This window comes from Plectropomus leopardus, chromosome 20 (genome assembly GCF_008729295.1).
Source record: "Plectropomus leopardus isolate mb chromosome 20, YSFRI_Pleo_2.0, whole genome shotgun sequence".
NCBI classification, from domain to species: Eukaryota; Metazoa; Chordata; class Actinopteri; order Perciformes; family Serranidae; genus Plectropomus; species Plectropomus leopardus.
The window spans coordinates 16,091,868-16,114,062 of NC_056482.1; the positions used below are offsets into that span (position 1 = coordinate 16,091,868).

Consider the following 22,195-nt stretch of genomic DNA (forward strand, 5'->3'; position numbering starts at 1 on the left):
ATTTAAAACTATTCACTATTCAATCCTGTCATTTCACTGACCTTAAATTGTGTATAAATGATAAATAACAGCAGTAACCGAAGTTTTTTTTAAACGGCATGTATTAATACAGAATTAAATTTATTTCTAAATTAGTCAATACCACTAAAATCGCTTTTGTTGCCACCAGGTGGTGCTCAATAAGAACATTCAACTTTGAAAAAAATATTCTAAAATAAAGCTTTACATCTTATTGATTAAAAATCTTTGAACTACTGTAGGCTATTTTTTACCTTTCACTATAAATGTACATTAGTTTATGCCAAAATATTTTCTGTATTGTTATCCAGTGTGAGTGTATGTTGATATTTGATTTATTTCTGCTGAATAGGTTTGATTAGTTTAAAGTGGTTGCTTTTCAACGCTTTTCCTCACTGTCTGTATATTGTCACTGTCCATTTTGATGTCTATTACTCCATGATATCACTATACTGTGAATTTACCAGTAGCAATGCTGCCATTAACCACAAGATGGAAGCAGAACCATATTTTAGCACCCGTCCACCCACACAGACATTTTGGCAAACATTATATTGCTTGCATAATTGGAAATCTTCTCAAGACTGTTGGCACACATATAGGCTAATACATAATAATTTAACCAAATCTTACAAGTGTGGCTGACTGACATTCTACATACTGTCCTGGTTATTTATCATTTTTGGAGGGCATTTTATGCTTTTATTATGACTGACAGTAAATGAGGAAAGACAAAGCAAAAAAGGCACCCTAGCAAAGAAACAATATGAGTTAATCAAACATCATCATTCTTAACCTTTCTATCCCAAGGCCCAAAAAACTCTTACCCTGAAACTCACATCTCTCTTCTTTTTTTTTTTTTTTTACATCACAACATACCAAACAAATAGCCACAGCCCTAAATGCCTGGAAATGCGTCCATGTTTTGTGAATGGGATCTACAATACAAGCTTAAGGTGTTAGGCAGCGGATGTTGGCACAGTCCCTGAACGTGACAGCACTTGAATAGTAAACACAGCAGTCATGATGGTCAACAGAGGATGTAATCACTGTGTTAGCCTTGTCTCAGGTCTATCAGATTTATCAGCCAATCAAATTCAGATGATGATGGCCTGAGGTTTGGAGCATGCTCTGTCGTGGCATTTAGTGATGTAAAATCTACAGTCTATTTTTGTCCATTCAGGTTGTACAAGTAGGATTATAGTACGGCACAGCACAGTCAATGGAAAAAATAGCCTGTCTGCCTTGATTGGCTTGTCTGTCTATTTCGTCAATGAGGAAACGTGTTTATCACTGTGGCGTGAGTCTGCAGTTAACAAAAGCAACAGATTGAATAACTTAAATTAAGTCAAGGAAAATGAATGTTGAAAAGCAGAGCTTGCACGTGAATAAGACTTTGGATGTTATTGCATGATATACAGTGTTATGCCAGCGGTGATCTCATGTGAACAGGGTTAATCCAGCAAATGAGAGTTCATAAGTTCATGGCCAAGAGAGACAGAGTGAGAGAGAGCTTGTGTGTGTAGGTGCATTCATTTATGCACAATAGAGAGAGATAGTTAGTTATAGTTTATTGTTATTATAGTTTTATTGATTCTAATTTTCACTTTTGTCATTACATTTAAAATCAGTTGCCAATGTAGTCCTTTTTTTGTGGTAAAAGTCTTCTAACACATAGCATGGTGTATGTATGCCCTTATCTAACTGTATTATCAGTGCTGTTGTTCATCCTCTTATTTGGAAAGTTTGGACACACTTACAGGCTACCTCCAACCTAATTGCTAGAACAGCATGATCTCATTGCTACTTGTCATATTTTCAGGCCAGGGCAGAGGCCTTTTGTTGTGTCTTGATGCAAGGGGTCAGCAGCTAAAGAAAAGATCGTAGCTGATGTAGTCAATTGAGTCAACTCACTTGATTTATGACAGCATTAACTTTTAGTTTCACATGGGACATCAACACTAGTCTAGGTAAAAGACCTGCACGTCTATCCGCCCTGAGCAGACTTTAATACTCTTTACACTAGGTGCTCTTGACATCTAATAATGATGCTGATAGGTTCATTGTGTGTCTGTTTTTGAAGCCAAAACAATGTTTTTTGATGCCCTGATAGTGGGACCAGGTTGGCTAAAATAAATGTTGGTTGTGTTTCCACAAACTACAAATATGTTAAAGTTTGTACATTTCATATGTAAAATGCACAATACAATACAACCTCCTCACTTTAGAAATGTTGATACGATACATATAGAACAAACAAATGTAACATAGTCAAGGTTTATAGAACATACAATGCCAACACTTTATCCTGGCGACTTGGCTGCTACTTCTAATAGGATTACACACTCATTGCTCAACCACAAGAAGACAAAATAATGAGGTGTTCCTTTTCTACTGACTTCGTCAGGTGTTTTGAGGTAATGTTCTTAGACTTAAAATGTACTGAATTGACTAAACACTTGAACTCTGTACAGTATAACTTAAGTAGTAACAGTGTATGTCTTTGTATGTCTGTGAGTATTTGTGTACATGTATTAATTCTTCACGTGCCATCATTATTATTAATTTATTAATTTATTAATTAGATTCATAATATTTTTTGGATGTTAAAATTAAATGTGGAATACAGCTACACCTTAACATAAAAAAGAAAATTCTAGATGTCTTGTGCAGCATTTACATTTCCCTGTAATTCAGTCTCATTTATGAAATCGTTCAAATACGAATCTTTTTCTTTGTCCACCCAGTACTCCCCAGTCCTTGTACTAGTGGACTTGCCAAATATCTGTAGAGTTCAGAAGATTTGTATCTTGCTGGTTGTATGCATGGTTTAATTTACCTTCATCAAAAGGGAGAGGGGAAATAATTTTATCTGAATTTAAAGTTTCTTAAAGGGAAGATGCAGGAGAATATATATAATATTTAGACTTAAGTTTGTTATTAAGTACTTATTAATTGAAAAGTTCTTTGCCAAGAAATTCCATGTCAGGAAAATAAAAATGCAGATATTTCATTTCACATTTGAATTTTGCAGTGTTCTAATGTGTTTTCTTGTAAATGACTGAGCGGTTATTTGGGCAGATTTGTGCCCTTTGCGCCACTGTGGTGCTTTGAATAAACAATTAACTGTGTACTTTCTACCTTGAAAACAGCTTTAACCAACACGGACTTTGTGTTCTATTTGTTTTGTCTGGAAAAATGGCTGCACTAAAACCTGCAATGTGAGACATGGGGAGTCACACATGGGAATTTTTGTATTCTGGCATGTAAACTTTTTAGTTTACTCAAAATTCCCCCCTCACATTGTGATGCAGATTGTTTGCATTTACAAATTCATTCTAAAGGCATGTATAAATGACATCATTTTCGTTTTTTTCCTCTTTTCTTTCTTATTTTCTCGTCTGTTGCTGCCTCATAAGAATTCTTAAAGTAAGTAAAGATTCAATGTATTCTGGGTTGCAGCCATTTATTTCCCCTACTGAAAATGTTAGCCAGTTAAGAAAACACAAACACTATGCACCTGCATGTGCTCAGATATGCATGTGCAGGTTTGATTGTGTTTCCAATCAGTTACATAAAGGCCTAATTGTTTTTATAGTAAGTCTTGGGCAGGTTTCAGCGGAGAAGCCAGATTACGGTAAGTATTTCACCCCAACAGGATTACCTCTAGATTTAAGCACCTTATTTAGTTCCCAGCAATGAAAATCAGCCATAAGCTTGTCTGTGGAGTGTGTATATAAAGGCCACCTCAAACACAGACCCAATCAGTCCAACAACCACAGACAGGAGTAGAAATTTAATCACTGTTGCTTCTTTGACTTAAAACAGGTAAGACACTGAGGTTTTATTCATTTTACTTTCTGCTTGGTAGTGTTGGGTATTGCTTTCATTTTCATCAGACATGAGATTGTGTTTTTTGAAATTGTGTTGAGTACTGAAGCATTTAAACTTTCTCTTAGAGACTTAGTAACCACTGGGCTGTTTAATGTGGTCTTACAGTTTTTGATGTAGACTATAATTATCAAAATATTTTTTTCCAGCAGGTAATAGACTGTCAAATAGTGCTACTTTCTTTTCTCATGTAAAATAGTACAATATATTGTTGGTGCCTCTACAGTTAAGTGCATTAGTGTAAAAGAAGTCAGGGATGTTGGACTATGTTGTTAAACACCTTCCCTGTTTTTGGTCTTAATTGACTGATATATATTGTCCTTATAGAATGGGATCCTCAAAGCTGTCCCTGCTGCTGGTCTTGCTGTCCTGCGTAGAGCTGTCTCTGTCTGCCTCCTGTGTTGTGGACAGCTTCACAGTCAAAGAGGACTTTGACCCCAAGAGGGTGAGTGAATTGAAAGACACAAACAGCATGCAGGTTGAAAAAATAAGAGAAAAAAAAAGTCTGACCTTCCTTTTCATCGCAGTATGCAGGAAAGTGGTACGCACTGCAGAAGAAAGATCCAGAGGGCCTGTTCCTGCAGGACAACATCTCAGCTGAGTACACCATTGATGATGATGGCTCCATGACCGCATCTTCCAAGGGACGTGTAACTTTGTTTGGGTAAGTCAGCAGGCCAGCGAGTGACTTTTCCACTCATTATTTATAGATAAAATTAGATAATACAAAGTCAAAACCAGCCTCATGCTTCTTTAAACTCCTCCTAAATAAGGCAAAAGGTCAGACTGGTCGTAAAGAAATTCTTGACCAAGACCTGGGGAGATGAGGACAGATGAAATATTCAGTCAACAATTAAGCAAGATACCTGCGGTTCTACAGATTTAAGACAGAAATGGGTGTAATTTTTGAAAAACACTTTCTGAATAGTGTTAGCTGGATCATGGAGTTTTTACTCATGAATGTGTGCTTGAATGCACTTTTACAAGCAAACTTAAAAACTTTGGCTGATTTGTGCACTCATGACATTAACTGAAAGTATTCTAGACTTAGTTTAGAAAAGATAAAATATACTATGTGCATGTGTCTATGCAGTATGTTGTAATAAGAATTATTAAGGTTTACACATGAAGTTCTTGTAATTGCAGTTTGATTCTTTGTACATTGTTCCCTTTAATGCTAACGTGTGTTTGCATCATCATGTTGCAGCTTCTGGGTTGTGTGTGCTGACATGGCTGCCCAGTACACTGTCCCTGACCCTACCACACCCGGCAAGATGTTCATGAACTACCAGGGACTGGCCAGCTACCTGTCGAGCGGAGGTCAGCTGTGCACACATATTCCTGTCTCATACCTCTTATATGTCCTCATCCCTCTTCACACGCTCTAATCCTTTTATTTCTTACCAGGTGACAACTACTGGGTGATTGACACAGACTACGACAACTACGCCATCACCTACGCTTGTCGCACAGTGAAGGAGGATGGAAGCTGCGAGGATGGCTACGCCCTTGTCTTCTCCAGGAACCCCCGTGGCCTGCCACCCGCCATCCAGCGCATCGTCCGTCAGAAACAGGAGGATATCTGCATGGCAGGAGAGTTTCAGCCTGTGCTGCAGTCTGGGGCCTGCTAAAGAGAGAGAAAGAGCAGGAGAGTGAGGAGCTGAGAGAATTGAAGTCTCACAGGCATGAAAGCAAAAAGATGCAGAATGAAAGAGTGACAGGAGGCGTGTATGTGAGTGATAATGTGAGTGGATAGATGCAAAAAAGAAATGAAGTGGCTATCTGCATTTGTCCTAGATTTGCATCTGTTTTTTAAAAATCCATCTCTTCCTCTATCACTCCGTGTTCATCCATTGTTTGTCCAAGGAAAATGTTCACTGTTGCTATGGTGTTTAGAGTGAATGGGAAAGTTCAAATAAAAATATTTTTCTAAACAATATCACTTGAATTTTGTGCTTTTTGTGCTCTAAAAGTTATTTTTTTGCACTTTGTGAATGCATATAAACCTGCAGGCAGTTAAACATTAAGACCTAGCTGTTTCTATCTCATAAATTCCAACTCAGGGCAGAGGCAGATGTTTTTTAGATGTCAGAGAGGGTTTTTTTTTGTGTATAACTATCTGTCAGGTTTTTAAGTGTATGTAAAGCCAAAGACAAATTTCAGACAATAATGAGTGGACAACGAAGATATCAATTCTTGTTTGGAGCATAAAAACACAGAAATATTTGTCAGCAGTTGAAGCTTGAAAACATGTTGGCTGTGATCCCTCCTGAGCTCACGAGAATGCAGCCAAACCCGACACAATACGCACGGAGCAGTAATAAGCTTACTGGTGGTCTGATGTTCAGAGAACTTAGTCCTATTACACTAACTCAACTGTTAGGCCACTTAGCTCCAGGGGTCAGGAACTCCAGGATCAGCACTTGATGCTGAACTGGTCCTGTTCGTGCTTCTCTTTATTTTGTAATTTTATATAACTTATTAGGTAAAATGCTGTCAACTGCAGGAAACTGAAGAAACAAAACGGTGGCGTGAGGGTTGAGGCAGACAGACAGATGGAGACTGTTTGTTTCTATAGCTGGAGTATAATCTGGTTGATGTTATGCAACATGCTGGAAAGCATGGTACAAAAGCCAATACAGAATTACTGTAAACCAATAACATAAATCTAATGTCCTTGCTTGTGATGTTGAGGACAGTCAGGGAAAACAGTTTTGTCTGCTTGGATATGAAACTCAAAATCCAAAGAGGACATAGGGAGAAAAAAATCTGAAATCTCTGAAATTGTTATATTTGATTGCAATTAGATCTTTCTTGAAACTCAAATCAACTTCAAAGAATAACCTTGCAAAAATTCAGTGGAAATGGGTTGTATTACTACTTATCACTGCTCTTTTTAGCATTTATTAACTTAGTTTTGAGATGTAAAATCACTCCAGTGAGTATTAAAAGCTCACAACACCTATAGAAAACATTATAGTGCAATGTAGACAATTATGATCCTCTCTTATTATTCAATATGTAATATAGAAGCATGCTATTTGATTAATTTACATCTTTTACCCAACATTACATCTGAAAACACCTTCTGTGTAGCAGCATCAAACCATGTTCTGTGATGTTTTATTATACTAAAGAAGTTCTGTACCAGTAAAATTTACTATTTTGGATGTACTGTACCTTTGAATTTTCTTTTGAATTGCATTTTAAACTTGTTGGGTTATGCTCAGTTTTATTTTGAGGAGCATCCCAGTTGCAAAACAGAAGTGTGTGATAAGGGATTGTGGATAATCTCTGCGAATGATGGCACTGGTTGACAGGACAGTGTGTAAAGGGCACCAGGAAAAAAAGCTACAGTAGAGTCTGTTTGCCGGTAAACTAGCTTAGCTCTGATGGGATCAGCTGTTTGGCCTTATTGAAAATGTGACTGTCTGTACTACACAGTTAAAAACACCTCAACACAAGCAATGTTTTATACCGGGACAATAAAATAAACTAACACACAGACATCACTTTGAATGGAAAAACAGAACAAAACAAAACAAATGTGGCCTCACTTTTACTGCAGCAGCAGACTTGCTGTTAAAGCCAGACCGTTTTCTCGTAAATACTCCACAAGCTTGAGGTAAGAATATAAGTGGATTTATCTGCTGGAGTCTAGTGAGGCTGTCAAACTCAAATAACCCACGTCTGGAAGATGCCATGGTCCAGGAGTTAGGGTCTTTTTCATGGACTTCCCTTCAGCAGCCAATAAAAACACGGCTAAAGTAATAGACAAATATCTACTTATTACTCAGAAAAACATGCTGTTTGAATCTTTTCTGGCGTTTTTCATTATCCTCTGTTTATCAAGCAAGTGGCTTGAAGGGAAAATGTGTTTTGCAATCTGAGCAAACTATCATTTTGCTGCTAAGGGTGGAGACAGATGTTATTATTCATGGCTCAGACTAATCCTAGGGGGGTCAGGGGGTGTGCTCCAGCTATATGCACTATTATTCAAGTTTTTTTTGTATTTTGTTAAAAACTTTTAAGAGTTTTGAAAACATGACATTCAGTGGTCAGTGCAAAACTTTACAAATGAAAATAATAAGACTAGTAGGTACAAACCAGACAGACTAAAATGAAGTAAAATAGAATAAAATAGACACAAGTGTGAACACACACACACACAAAGAGAGAGAGAGAGAGAGAGAGAGAGAGAAAGCGGTGTACTTAATTACTTATATAATAAAGCTGTAAGATTTGCATAAATCAATATTTTTTAGCTTGCTATTGTTTCAAGATAATTATTCAAGTTGTCTTAAACTGCATATACTTTGATATTTCAAATGACAACAATGGTCAAACATGGTACTAACAGTCATTTACCGTACCTGTTACATGGCAGCTGATCTCGTCCTCTGCTTAGAGTGTAAGGAGCTCCTGGACCTCATGTTTTTTTTCTAATTTGTAGACATTTTTTTAATCTCCCTGTGGTAGCTTGCACACATAAGACATTGTCAAAACATCACACCCGTCCTGTCCATTGTGTTGTCCTGCTGGCTGTTACTTTTGCACAGATGTAGATTCAGTGCTGTTTCTACCTCCACTGCCATAAAGTTAAAGATTTTTTTTTAAAATAAAACATTTGTGGCTTTTGAAAAAACACTGGGAGCTGCAGCCCCAGAGGCCTTTCTCACAGCAGACATTTTGACTTGTCTTAGGGGAAAAAGGACAGGTGTTACTAATAACACTAATGACGGCCCTGTTGTATTCAGCTGTACCAGTGAGAGTGAGAATGTGCCAGCATGCAGGATACAATGGTGCCTGAAATCGAAGCAGCTAAATGGAATTCAGCGTAATTAATTTCTTGATATCCACCAGTTTTTGTCTTCCTGTGACAAGTCAAAAATATGCTCTGTAGAAAAAGGCCTGTTGCTGCTGTTATTGAATGAATTGTATATTCACTATTATAAGATCTGTCCACTAGAGGGCAGTCAAACCACATAAAACATTAAACACTGAGTTTAAAGGCCTTTCAGACTAAGTATTTATTATAGTCATAGTTTATTACTATTATATAAATTGTCATATTTTCCGTTGATAGTTAGTAATTATCACCTTAGATCAACTAATGTTGATGAACATATTTATTAGATAAATTTTCTATGATTCATTGACAGCAAACAACGAGGCCCTCTACTTGATCTCCTTATACTCAGAATAAGTTTCTATTTTACTTTACATCATCATCAAGCAGACGGTGTGAGATGCTTTAAGAGGTGTTTTTCACAGTGCAGAGATTCGCGTTGGAGTTATCTCTCAGTATGACATTAACAGAATAAACGGGTGAAGGGATGGAGGGTGTAGGGCAATGAAAGATAATTGGTGCTATTGTGTTTGTGATTGTGGGATCAGGGTGGGGATGAGATTTGATCTGACTGAGTTTTTTTTGTGTTGTTGTTGTAGTACCTTTAAAATGTCACTGTAGTCTTGTTCATTGACACAACCAAATGAACAACACAAAAGAGCAAAAAGGAAAATATGACTCAATTACAGTTTCATCTAAAACTTTTTTAGTGATGTGTTGGCTTCTAGTGTCTGCTTTTGGAGGATATCTGGAGGTGTGCTTGTTTTTGAAACATCACCAGACCGCATAATCCAATGATCTGTCTGTCTCCTGCTCACCTCTGTCGTCATTCTGTCTCTCTTTCTTTCTGGAGGAAACAGTTGAAAGACAAATGATGGCAACCTGTACACTCTACTTGCTATCATTTAAAAGAGACAATAAAATATGAACAAGCCTCTACATGTGGATTGGGTTCCATGAATCTGCTCTACAGAGGAACAAAGCAAAAGCAGCATATTAAAGAAATTTTATACCAGTTAGAGTTTGCTGCTCTTTCCAGGAATTTCCTCTGTCAAGCTATTGTTTAGGAAACAAAGGCACCTGCATGAGAAATAAATGCTCTAATAAACTATTGTGCTACAATTACTTCTAACTGTCAGAATATGTAGCTACAAGAACCAAACTGTAAAAACTTCAACTTCATTGGACATGTTAGTGTGTACACATACCACAAGGAAAAAAAATCCTCTGGATAACAGCTGAAACATGCACAACAAAGCCGAACAAGGTGAACATTCACTACAGATATAAAAGACAACATTGCAGTGGTGCAGAGTGCAAATGGTGCTGGAATAAATATGGAATAATTAATGTAATAGCTTACTTTAGTTGAATTTGGCAGTATACATGGGTGTAGATTTTGAGGGAGCCACAGGGACCACATCCCCCCTAATATTTAGAACATTTCTTTCTCCCCAATACATAAAAGTAGCAGAAGACTTTTATTCTGACAAAATTGCTGACATTTATTTTATGATCATAAATGGAAGCAGAAAAAGGCACAAATCTGTGCTTAAAAATGCACAAGAATGCAGGAAATTAAGTGTTTGATGTGCAACATGTTCTGGCTAAGGACTCCCAAACCACCCAGTTTCATAGGCGCTATTTTAGCTATGTTATTGTTTTCGACATTTTCCCTAGCCTTTAAATAAATCATTTCTTAACCTACGGATTTCTTGCAATTTGTGGAATGTTTCTTTTCAAGTTTTTTACAAATTGGCATAGCGTTCAAAGGTTTAAATACCTGTGAAAAGCAGCACAAAAAGTGATGTTGCTCCAGGTTTCAAAGGATTGTAAAAATGACCTAAACTGTTGTTACATTTGTAAAATTTCATTGTGTAAAAGTCATCCAATGAACTGTCATTAATGTGGATTTGGCTCTAAATACAGATAAAGCACTTTGGCCTTTGCATATACTCATATTTTAACGTTTTCAGCTCTTTTTGTTTTCCTTCCTTTAGACTTTTGTTCGTGATGATTTTTGGAGCACAGTGACCCTGGTCCAAAAGATCATGACCCTAAAATACAGGACTGATGGAGGCCACAGTGGGGTTGTTACATCATGACAAAGTGCTTGCTCAGGTAGGATGATTATTAATGGGATCATATGATATATTGAGGTCTTTCAAGTGGGCCAGTAAAAAGAAAACCTGCATGTACAAAAACCAAACCTGAGGACTACAGAAATGTCATTCTGCATAATTTGTCTCACATTTAAAGCAGAAATGCAAATGTCAGTTGCATGACCCAGCACACACATTGCCTGCCACTGAAAACTGTATTTTACAGCCCAGTCTTATCATAGTAATTTTCCCTGTATTTACCTCGTCATTACAAGAGGTGGCTTTGATGAAAGAAGTGCAGTAACCTCAGTGACAACAGGTGTCAACCCTCATAATAACAGTGAGGACGTTTCACGTGTTACCAACAGCATTAATTATGGAGCCAAATGTTCTGTCCTTTTTATGTCAGTTTCTTTTAGTATCGTCTTCTCTCTCATTTTTTTTTTTAAAATCATTACACTTACTTCTATCCTCTGCTTAACACTTTCATGAATAGAAATATTTAACCTTCATCTCAAAACAAAGCTTTTTTTTTTGCTAATAAGAAATATGTACGTAAATATGTGAGTAGAATTTTATAAAGTAAAAGTCTAGTAAAAGTTTTCTCAGACCTATGAACAACAGTGTAAGTGTGTGTTTGGGTATTACGGGTATGTATTCATGTATGTTATTTTCATTATATGCTAAGGTCAAGAACCGAAGGTTGCAGCAAAAACACAACAGCTGAATAACTGAGTCCACAGAAGGATACTGTATACTGACATTTGTTGATTTCAGTGTAAAAGCCACAAAATGTTTGTTCTGTGTTACATAAAAACAGAAGTACACATGACAGTTAAGAAAGTTTATTCAGACAGAGTAAAAACACAAAAACAGCCAAAAATAATTCAATGAAATTCTTGTAAAAGGAGTAAAAGAATATCTACTAAAGTAAACTTTTCTAAACTAAGAAATAAATATCTTGCTTAAGTCCACAGTCAGTTTTTAGTAGAGCAGAATGAATTGGTTGGTTAGGTACTCTCACACAAACACACGTCTCTAATCTAACTTGGTATAAGCATGCATAGCTACAGCAGTACTGGACACATACAGCGTTCTTGTGGCATTTCTCCGGAAACAAACAGTTGATCAAAGTATCACTGAAGAGTCAACTGTGGAAAAACACATCTTAAAAAAACACAAAACATTCATTGTTGAGCAATGCCCCCCAAAATTTCCTTTTTGAAACAATATTTTTGCAATAAGAAATGATGCACTGCAGCTCTGACACTCTCTATTTTATTTTCTGCAAATCCCTGTTTCATCGTCTGCCTCGTTCCATTTTAATTTTTGTATCTGAACTTGCTCTTGTTTTATTTCTTGGTCTCCTCAATCTGCTCCACCTCGCTGGATTCATCCACCACTTTGCCGTTGACCATCGTCTGAGTCACCACCTTCACAATTTTCCTGGTACGAACATCAGGCTCCTCTGCACAGACAGAGATGAGATGAGATGAAATGAGATGAGATGAGATGAAAAAAAGAAATGATATGAAATGAGAGATAAAATATGAGATTATTTTAAATGGGATCAGATGAGATTTACACAGGTGAGAAGGTAAGCTGCGATGAAAAGAAATGATACGAGATGAGGTCAAAGAAAAGGTTTGATGATATGAAATTAAATAAAAGAGATAAAATAATTTTTAAGTAACAGAATAAGATCATATGAATTAAAATATTAAATAACATGGTGTGAAACAAATACAATGATAACAGATGAGATGTGATGAGGTGGAGGAGATGATATGAGACGGGAGGAGAGAAGACAAAACATTAAAAACAGTGAAACAAGAAGGGAAAATAACTGACGAGCCATTTGAATGTTATATTCTTTTGAAATACGTGTTGAATCATGTGCCTGATTCTGGTTTGAGTCACAGCTCTGTTTTATTTCTCCTGATGTCTTTCACATAGAACTTAAAGGCCGGCCAAAAAAGTAGAAATTTGCAGATTTTCACATTAGGCTTCTGTATTCTTTTTCGCCATATCTGTTTTTATTTTAAGTTTGCTCTTGTTCTTTTTGTATTACATACAATAAATAGACTAAATATAATGCTAGAAAAGATCATAATATTTGAAGTGTGTGTGTGTGTGTGTGTGTGTGTGTGTGTGTGTGTGTGTGTGTGTGTGTGTGTGTGTGGGTGTGTGTGTGTGTGTTTAGGGTGCCCGAATTTGCTAAATCCAGTAGTGACACTACTGGATTTGTATGAATTTTGTTAAATGTCATGTCTTGGCATGAAGTTTTCACTATATCACTCTCCCGTGTCACGAAGGACTCTTGAAGTCGTCACAGCCTTTTATTCTGTGTTGTCTTTAGTTTTCTAATGTTGAACATTTTCAAAACACCCTGCAGTTTGTTAATCCAGCAGCGTGACTCAGTCGGATTAAGACACAATTACAACATTGGGATAAATGTCCTCACACCCACATTTGTTGCTATAGGAGCTGAGCTGCTTGCAGTGTTTGCATTGTTTCAGGTTCATAAAACAATAATTAGTCCGGCGTCACTTGGGTGTGTAAATGTATATATATGTGTGTCAGCTTTACTACAACGCTACCAAATTGCAACATAAACATTTGCTTAACTTATCTGCTTCATCATTACAGCTTTAATCACTCTTTACCTCCCTGCCGTTTCCTTCGGTTGTGATAAGATGATTCAGACTTCATGGATGAATGAGCAGTGCTTTACTCTTTGCTTTGCTGCTATTATATAATACTGTGCTTGAATGATGTTCTGACAAAAGTTGTGATTTTCCTTTTTCGTCATCTAAATCAAAAGCTGAGTACTCACTCTTTGGTGGAGGAGGAACCTCTTTGACTCTGAGGGACAAAAAGAGAACATCAAAATGATTAGCTTTGAATGGACTGGACAACAAGTTGAACACATTTAAAGGGAGAGTTAAGCGTTTTTGTGAAACACCCAATTAGATGAGAAGATCAGTACCACTCTCATGTCTGTACGATTATCATGAGGCTGGAGCCAGCAGCTGGTTAGCTTAACTTAACATACAGACTGTAAACGGAGGGAAAAAGCAAGCCTGGCTCTGTCCAGAGGTGACAAAATCGGCACCAGCAACATTAAAACTGACTAACTAATATTTTGGCTGTTGCCATCTTGGATTTTTGGATTCAGAAGTTCTACATAGGGGCCAGGGAATTACAAATTATGGGTCCATCACATGATGCCATTGATGCCAAAAAGACTTATTTTCCCACAGACTTACATTGTGAATGAGACATCTGTAAATCAGTGGATTCATTTTATGGATTGTCACAGCCCCCACAAAAAGACTTGTTTTACAATCAGGATTTGATCCATTTGAGCCAGCCTCAAGTGGCCATTTGAAGGACTGCGTTGGCTTTATTTTTCAGCCATGGAGGTTGCCGCTTGGTTAATACTCACGTCTCCTCTCCCTCCAGCAGGCGCCTGTAGGTGGCGATCTCCATCTCCAGGTTCTGCTTGATGCGGAGGAGCTGCTCGTAGTCGGTCTTGGTGCGCTGCATGTCCAGCCTGAGCTGGGAGAGGTCGTCCTCCAGCTGGCTCAGGGTACCCTGCAGCCGCTCCATCTCGGAGGAGTATTTCTGACCCGTCTCGCCCAGGTTACCCTCCAGTGCTGCTATCTGAGGAGAGAATGTGAAATAATAAGGGAGCTGATGTGCCTTGTCTGCATATGGGTCTAATATTACCATTGTGTGCTTTTAATGTCTCACATAATCATATCAGTTTAGAAGTGAAACGACTGGCGAACTGGGAAATGTCCCAAAATTATTACCGATTACCCATCCTCCCAGTTTCTGTAATGTTTTGTAACCAGTGTTCAGTAATGTGATGCTTCATGTTGGCTGGTATTAAAAGTTCTGGCTTTTCATCCTCCTAACATTTCTTCAGATGTTTGCCAGCAGAAATCAAACCTCAGTGTCTCCTGATTCTGAAATTACTTCCCAAACCATTATCAACAAATACCTGTGAGCTGACAAGGCCCTGGCATCCAAAACAAACATTCGCCGCTCAGACACGATTACCCATCTCACCACCGAAACTCACCCCCATACAATTTAGCAACTGAATCCGCTACCTCCTTGCATGACTTATCAGCGTGGGAGAGCGTGTTTACTGTCAACACAGGATTATGAGAGAGAAAAACAAAATGATTTTTCTCAGACATGGACATCATGTTAAAAAACAGCGCTAACTGAGACTGAATCTGAACTTCTGTAAGGATTTTCTGTGTCTGTATTCAACAAAGCCCTTATAAACCCGGTCTTTCTTTAACACAATGCCATAACTCATCAAAGATTTGTGCAAAGATATTACTCATAACCCTATTTGAAAATCATGATTGTGGTGTTTGCACTGCTTTAGGTGCATTAGATTTTTTGTTTGCACAGCTCTGAATGCACAAATATTACTTGCACGATAATTTTTTCACCAAAACACAACCATGTCACGCTTCTGCTTTCAGAAAGGAGAAACAGCATTTATCTTGGACACAATTTGATCTTACCGAATGTGGAATAACATTCTCTTTCAGGTTTTCATGGGATAGTTTGCAGCACTTGTCACCCCCCTCCTCAGGTGTAGCAACTCACCTGTTTGTGCAGACTCTCCAGCTCCACCTCCAGGGTCTGCAGGAAGCGCTGCCTCTCGGTCAGCTCGCTCTGAGCTCCTCTCAGAGCCTCGTTACTCTCCTTCACCTCGTTCTGCACCGTCTCCAGCTGGACAAGACACAAAATGCACACTCACATGAATGCATGTACTGGACTGTAAGATGAATTTAACAACTGTGGGTTTCTTCTCCTGTTTTCTCAGAAGTTTTTGTCCCAATTTGTCAAGGTCACGTAAGTCATGACATGAAGCTATTTGTGATAAATTAACCAGTCCATCCATAGAAAATATTAAGCAACCGCTTTGATAACATATGACTCATTTCAATAAATTTTCAAGCAAAAACAGTGAAAAATTGCAGAACATTTTCACGTTCAACCTTCTGATCTCATGTCAGGATTTTAACCTATTTGGACATATTAAATACCTTACAACAAAATAATTAATTGAAAAAAACTATTTGCAGATTATTCGCAAATGAAAGTAAGTCATTTGCGGTTTTAATACAACAGTCTCTTGTCATGAGAATGGCTCTTTTTCTAAACACACCTTTTTGCGGTACCACTGCTCCGCTTGGTCCTTGTTCTTCTTGACAATCCCTTCATACTGGGAACGCAGGTCAGACAGAACAGTGCCCAGTTCAGGCCCACTGGCCGAGTCCACCTCCACATTCACCTCGTCTCTGGCGATACGAGACTTCATCTGCTCCAGTTCCTGCAGGGAGAGAGAAATACTGAGTCTGTATGCATTTATTTCTGAATGAAAAGAACTTTTTGTTTGCATTGTGTCGTACCACATGTTTTATATACAGGTGAATTATGGAACCAGGATTAGTTTTGTGAATCCTAAACCGGGGTGGCAGAGAGGATGTGAGGACATCTTCATTATTTAGATGTTCTCTATCAATAGTTGATGGGGCAGAGCTCACATTACCTCTGGCCTTTCAACTCTCTCTCTCTCTCTCACACACACACACACACACACACACACACACACACACACACACACGCACTTGCACACTGAACTCTATACATGCACACTCGCTGGATCTCTTTCACTCTCATTTCTCTATGACACTGTAAGAACCCTAACCCTAACCCCCAGCCATAATTTCTCATAGGGGTCACCAGATGGGGCCACTAAGAATCTTAATTTTAGAAATGCATTATGCTGTGGCAATATAAAGCTTAATATAAAACTATGCTAATACGAGCGTTATAAAATTAGAATTTTACAATTACTGTTACTTATTATCTGCTGTGCATAAACTCATATCAAGACAATCTGAGTTCCACAACAAGCCTGTTTTAATGTGCTATACATGTTAGCCGATTTTTTGTTCTTCAAGTAGGCTAGCTTGTCCTTTTCCTTATAAGGACAAATATAAAGCTTTAATTAAAGGAGTACATTGATTGTAAGGAACAAAAAATTAGCATTTTCATGTTTGAAAAACACCACACAAAGGGGGGTGTAATCTGATCTAATCTGGTTTAAATGCTCCTGATATATACATTCATACACAATTTCCCAGCCTCTGATGGACAGTAAACTTCTATTTTATGCACAGTGATTGTGTTGATTTTTGAGAAGGGTAAGACGAGATGTGATCTAGTTCCCCAGCTGATCCTCAGAGGGGCTGTTTTTCTGTTTTAGTTGGGAAAAAAGTATTTATTTTCAACATAAAGGACTGACATAGATTTCATAGATGAGGGCAGATAAAGAGGCATACACAGAGGTAAAATGCATGCAGAGTGCATGTGCACAATGCCAGGATTCACAAAGGCTGAAAATAACCCTCTTTAATTTGATCAATTTCATTCTTGACTTTGCAGTAGGTCATGAATTGTCTCTGTGCAGTTTTATTCACATCTAGTTTTGGTACGGAGCTCAATCCATCTCTTGGTGAGAGAGGGTACAAGTTTATCTCAGCTTCTCATCCCCCCCAGAGGACAGTAGCCACAGATCAGCTGATTGGACAGAAAGAGCAGGTTTGGGAAACCAGATCTACCTGCTTCTTTTGTCAGGAGTAACCAGATGACCACCTCTCCCTCTCTTTCACCTCCCTACATGTTTTTCTCTCCGCTTAGAGTCTAAATAAGACCTCTTGAGTCCACCAAACTGGGTCAGCCTGATATCAAACAACTTGTTGTTTGTGAGGGCAGGTGGGAAGAGAAGAGAAAGGGGCCAAAATGAAACAGAGACGAGACAAATGTCGAGTAATGGAGAAGTAAATGTGATAAAAACAGTGTTAAAAAACCTGCATACCAACCACAATGTGGCTGTAGAAGAAAAGAGAAGGGATAAGACACATGGATAGAGTTTACAAAACAGACTTACCTCCTCATGGTTTTTCTTGAGGAAGTAAAGTTCTTCTTTCAGGCTGTCCAGATCTCCCCTCAGAGAGGCGATGATCTGCTCATGGTCGGTCTTGGCCTTTTTCAGAGCGACACAGTCTCGCTCCACAGACTGACACATCACCAGCTCAGTCTCCCATCTGGTGAAGGTCAGAATAATAGCAGAGAAAAGCCGAAAAACTTAACTTTCTTGTGTGTGAAAGTGCCTCGTGAACTAACATATGCATTATAAGCTCTGATATTACTGCAGATAAAAAAGAAGAATTTGCATCACCAGCTGAGTCAATGTTATACTAAGATATGAAAAAGCAAAGTGGCATGGACATGGATTAGACTATAAAAGACACAGTAGGTCAAAAGAGAGAGAACCTCAACTAGTGTCTGCTCTTCACCTTCATCTTCTTTGAGGGCCCTAGGGCATAATTTGGTTTGGGGCCCCCCTTATAGTAATGTGTTGTCATTTCACATGAACAAACTTGTGTACTGCAAATATTAGTTTAAGCTCACATAATGTACAATTCAGCATGTAAAGACTGAAGTGGGACCTATTAACAGCAACACTATCTTCAAATAGACTACAGTTAATACAGTTTATTACTTAACCCAACCCCCATTTATTTGACTCATGTGCTGCAGTGCTAAAAAACTGTTAATGAATAGTTTTTGAACACTGTAATAATAATTTTAAAAAGTTAGCATCCAGTCTGCCATAAAATTTTTAGTTGACTGAATTTGAGAAGACAAGTTGATGTAATTTGTCAACTTTTTTGTCAAATTCTGTCAACTTATAAATTCAGGGCAGCCAGGACACTACGTTTTTTTTTTTTTTAATTTAAAACAAATAGTTTTCATTTTTTACTTGTTTTACTTGTTTGATTTTGTGTAACTTCTCATATGTAAACAACTGCAAAATGTGTTTTTCGTTTGGTTTTTCTTTCTTTCATTTTTCTAACCACAGAATCCTGGGAGTGCTTGTTTTACAGTGCAAAGTAAATTACTTACATAGCCTACCAAAAGTACTTTTGTTTAGTAAGTTAAATTTCTATTTCATTATTGGCTCTTGTTTTTAAAAAAGTATTTACTTGCGGGCTCCTGAGACCAGGGGGCTCTGAAAAACTATTTATATCTCCCAAAAGACTGTACTCAAATCACTCACTTGATTCTGAAGTCATCCGCAGCCAGTTTAGCATTATCGATCTCTAACATGAGGCGAGCATTCTCCAAGGTCCTCTTCCTCACCTGACAAATATTAACGTGGGGTAACATTAACATCCTGTCTAAACACATAAGTCATGTAAATAAGATGCTTCGTCATGTAAGATGTTCACATGTTTGTACTGTATTCAGCATATTGATTGTAAAAGTAGTGAAGTTCTGCTTTTTGGTGGAATTACACTTGACAAGTTGAGGTAAGACATTCCAACTTCATTAAACTGTAACTTTTTCTGTTTGGCCAAAAAAGACAAAAATAATCATTAACTTCACCCAGGCTGGGTTTCTAACTCAAAGATCAAGTGTAGCTCAAATTCTGCCTCTGATGAATCTACTGATGCAGCTCCTGCTAAAAGGAACCCTATTTGCATGAATGTTTTGTCTATGTAAAATAACCAAAGTCATCATAACCTTGAGCTTTATTCATAGACACAAAACTTGCAGCCTGTCTGTATGATGTGTGTCTGTGTGTTTGTACGCCCCGTTCAAGTCTACCTCTTGCTCAACAGCGTGAGCTTGGGCCATCATGGAATCAAGGTCGTGACCTTTGGGAATGCGCTCAAGCATCAGCTGCTTAATCTTCGCCTCCAGGTCTGCGTTGGAGCGCTCCAGTGAACGCACCTGGAGGAAGAAAAAGAGAGTTTAATGATCAAAGTGTTTCAGCTTGCTACTAATAGTATCATTTCCTCGACTGCATGCTGACAAACACGCATCACCCATTTGGCTGCTGACCAACAGCTCAACAGTGCTGCTTCTGTTTTATGTAACAGACCTTGTCCAGGTAGTTGGCCAGACGGTTATTGAGACTCTGCATGGCCTCCTTATCGTTGGTGCAGTTGCCGTGCAGGCCGTTAAGTTGCAGGCTGGCTGGGCCGTTGAGATCCTGGCTGATGGAGGCAGAACAGCTCAGCGGACTGGCTGCGGCGAAAGAGACAGAAGCTCGAGAGCGAGCGCGGCTAGTGTCCATCAGAGAACGACTGGAAAAAGAGGGCTGACGGTTCATGGAGAAGCTCCTCACCGACATGCTGGTGGCCATGATGGGTGGCTGTGACGGCACAAAGAGCAAAAACGTTTGTGAGGGTGAAATGGAGGCAAGACATGGCACATAAGAGCACAATCACATGTTACATCGATTATAGCTGCTTCATCTCGCTACAGAGTGGGTGGATGTTCAAATTACAGATGTCATAAGGAAAATATATAACTTGAAATGCTAGACTGTTTGACCTATTGCAGCCATATAAAGCTCGTATTACATGAGATCTGCCTGCGGAAAAGCCCTTTTGTGGCCCTTAAGCAAATGTGTTTTATTCTAGCATTTGGCCAGACTTAAATACAAGTAGGGCCTTATATTCAAGACCACTGAACGCCCCACTGAAAATGATGAAAGGAGTCTTTCAATGAGTGTGCGTACGGCCGGCTAGTGGCTTTTCAAACAAACCATCTGCATCGAAGAGATGACTGACTTTACGGTCGGAAACACTTCAGTCTGTCTGTCTCGGCTTCGCCCAAATGCAACTTCAACTCACAAGTCACTGTAAATCAAAATGTAAATGAGCACAGCTCAACCCCGGGTCGAAGGAGAGCCTCTCACCGGGACTGAGAACGCTCTCACATAGTCTATTACTATGGTAATAAGATGCATTTTATATTCAAGAAGAGACTAATAGAGGATTCATAAAAGCAGGGAAAAAAGTGAGGAGATGAAAAGTGTCTCAAGAAATAGAAACCTTCCTGAAGGGTTAGACTACCAAAGTGTTACATAAATGTGGTTAAATATTATGGAAAATTATGTTTCAGTTTAGATCAAAATTAATTTCAAAAATATTGTTTCAATGTCTATTTCCCCCTCCTTTTTTTGTTTTAATCTCATTTGATAGTAAGTTTAACAGGTGTTCTCATTATTTCCTGGACTTCAAGTGTGACCAGCTGGTGTCAAACAGAGCACAGGACAGTGTATCATTGTCTCTGTGTTTCTGTAGATTTGCGGTCAAGGGAACCTTTCTGTCTCTGTGTCACTTGATCCTTGCCACACCGTTCCCACAACACTACAAAGGACACAGCAGGAGACAGACGCTCCTTGTTCTGATGAAAGATAGAGCTTGGGAAAATGATCGGGAAAATATTCGGAGTGAATTCCAGCGACACAAGGAGACACTTTGTTCAGCAGGAAATGGACAGTCATTTCATTTCTCCTTTTAAATCATCTTGTCATTTAGCTGACAAATGATCGTGCTGACAACCGATGAATGTAAGTGAGCAGGAAGATTAAGAGTCATTAGCCTGACAGTGGTAAAGCTTTTTTTTCAATTAAGATTTTGATATAAACGGTCCAATTTTTCCACAATCACATTTATTAAACTTTATTAAAGAACAAAGTAAAAAGTTATTTAAATGATCACTTCCATAAATTTAACCACTAAAAAATGACACTTTTTTTGACAAAATATCCTACTCACCAGGTTTTTCTTCAGGTAGAGACACAGCGGGATCCAGAGGAGTGCAGGTGGCTCTGTGCTGCTGATGCTACAGGTGTGCTTATATGCAGGTGTGCAGGATGTGGGAGGGGCTTCTGAACAGAGGGTGTATTCACTGCACCTGAAGGTCTTGAGGAAGGTAGATGTGGAGTCTGGTAATGAAATGCACCTTTAAATTTTTCTACCTACTGTTTATGTGCAATAAGCTGAGATGGTAACTTTGTATCTTTCTCATGAGAGGACACAGTGACCAACACTGAAAGGAGCCATTTCTAATTGATCACAGTATTTTTTCTAATGTGATGAATACTGATGAACTCAATTTTTCTTTCTTTTTTCCTAATGTCTAAGACACTAGAGGGTATATGATGCAGGATTTTACCAAACAAACAATGTATAGACTTAAACAGAAGTAACCCCTCTCAATCATCACTTATGACCCACTATTGTGTGATAGTGTATCTTCTTGTGGTGTATTTTCTTGTTTTCTTCTTATTTCGCCACGTTCAGGGGGCTACTTTATATTTCCTTGCGAAGTAATGACCTGCCCTACTTTGTCTTACTCTGCCTCTGATTGACTTATCCTGACATTCTTACTCTAACCCTAACCAATCTCAATCCTCATACCTAAACCTTACCAC

General features: G+C 38.4%; 2 protein-coding genes across 2 annotated transcripts; one reads left to right on the forward strand and one right to left on the reverse strand.

The window, feature by feature from the left end:
* Window positions 1-3,795: 3,795 nt before the first annotated feature.
* rbp4l (retinol binding protein 4, like) lies at window positions 3,796-5,770 on the forward strand. The gene is made up of 5 exons (XM_042509579.1): window positions 3,796-3,846; window positions 4,237-4,354; window positions 4,437-4,573; window positions 5,117-5,229; window positions 5,317-5,770. Exons 2-5 carry the CDS (start codon window positions 4,238-4,240, stop codon window positions 5,538-5,540), a joined length of 591 nt encoding a protein of 196 aa, XP_042365513.1. The 5' UTR covers window positions 3,796-3,846; window position 4,237; the 3' UTR covers window positions 5,541-5,770.
* A 6,101-nt stretch (window positions 5,771-11,871) lies between these two features.
* On the reverse strand, window positions 11,872-21,601 carry si:ch211-243g18.2 (uncharacterized protein LOC559906 homolog). The gene is made up of 10 exons (XM_042509553.1): window positions 21,537-21,601; window positions 19,850-20,122; window positions 19,573-19,698; window positions 19,022-19,104; window positions 17,849-18,005; window positions 16,061-16,225; window positions 15,496-15,621; window positions 14,309-14,526; window positions 13,697-13,725; window positions 11,872-12,328 (listed from the first exon to the last, which is right to left on the reverse strand). Exons 2-10 carry the CDS (start codon window positions 20,111-20,113, stop codon window positions 12,213-12,215), a joined length of 1,284 nt encoding a protein of 427 aa, XP_042365487.1. The 5' UTR covers window positions 20,114-20,122; window positions 21,537-21,601; the 3' UTR covers window positions 11,872-12,212.
* Window positions 21,602-22,195: the final 594 nt, after the last annotated feature.

Bases quoted from the DNA above. Each gene is read 5' to 3' on its own strand.
- rbp4l (XM_042509579.1), top strand. From the start codon at position 4,238: ATGGGATCCTCAAAGCTGTCCCTGCTGCTGGTCTTGCTGTCCTGCGTA. The intron at 4,355-4,436 runs GTGAGTGAATTG...TTTTCATCGCAG, and splicing joins AGGACTTTGACCCCAAGAGG to TATGCAGGAAAGTGGTACGC. The intron at 4,574-5,116 runs GTAAGTCAGCAG...ATCATGTTGCAG, and splicing joins GGACGTGTAACTTTGTTTGG to CTTCTGGGTTGTGTGTGCTG.
- si:ch211-243g18.2 (XM_042509553.1), bottom strand. From the start codon at position 20,113: ATGGCCACCAGCATGTCGGTGAGGAGCTTCTCCATGAACCGTCAGCCC. The intron at 15,622-16,060 runs GTGTGTTTAGAA...TGTCTTGTCCAG, and splicing joins AGCAGTGGTACCGCAAAAAG to CTGGAGACGGTGCAGAACGA. The intron at 14,527-15,495 runs GTGAGTTGCTAC...TTCTCTCCTCAG, and splicing joins TGGAGAGTCTGCACAAACAG to ATAGCAGCACTGGAGGGTAA.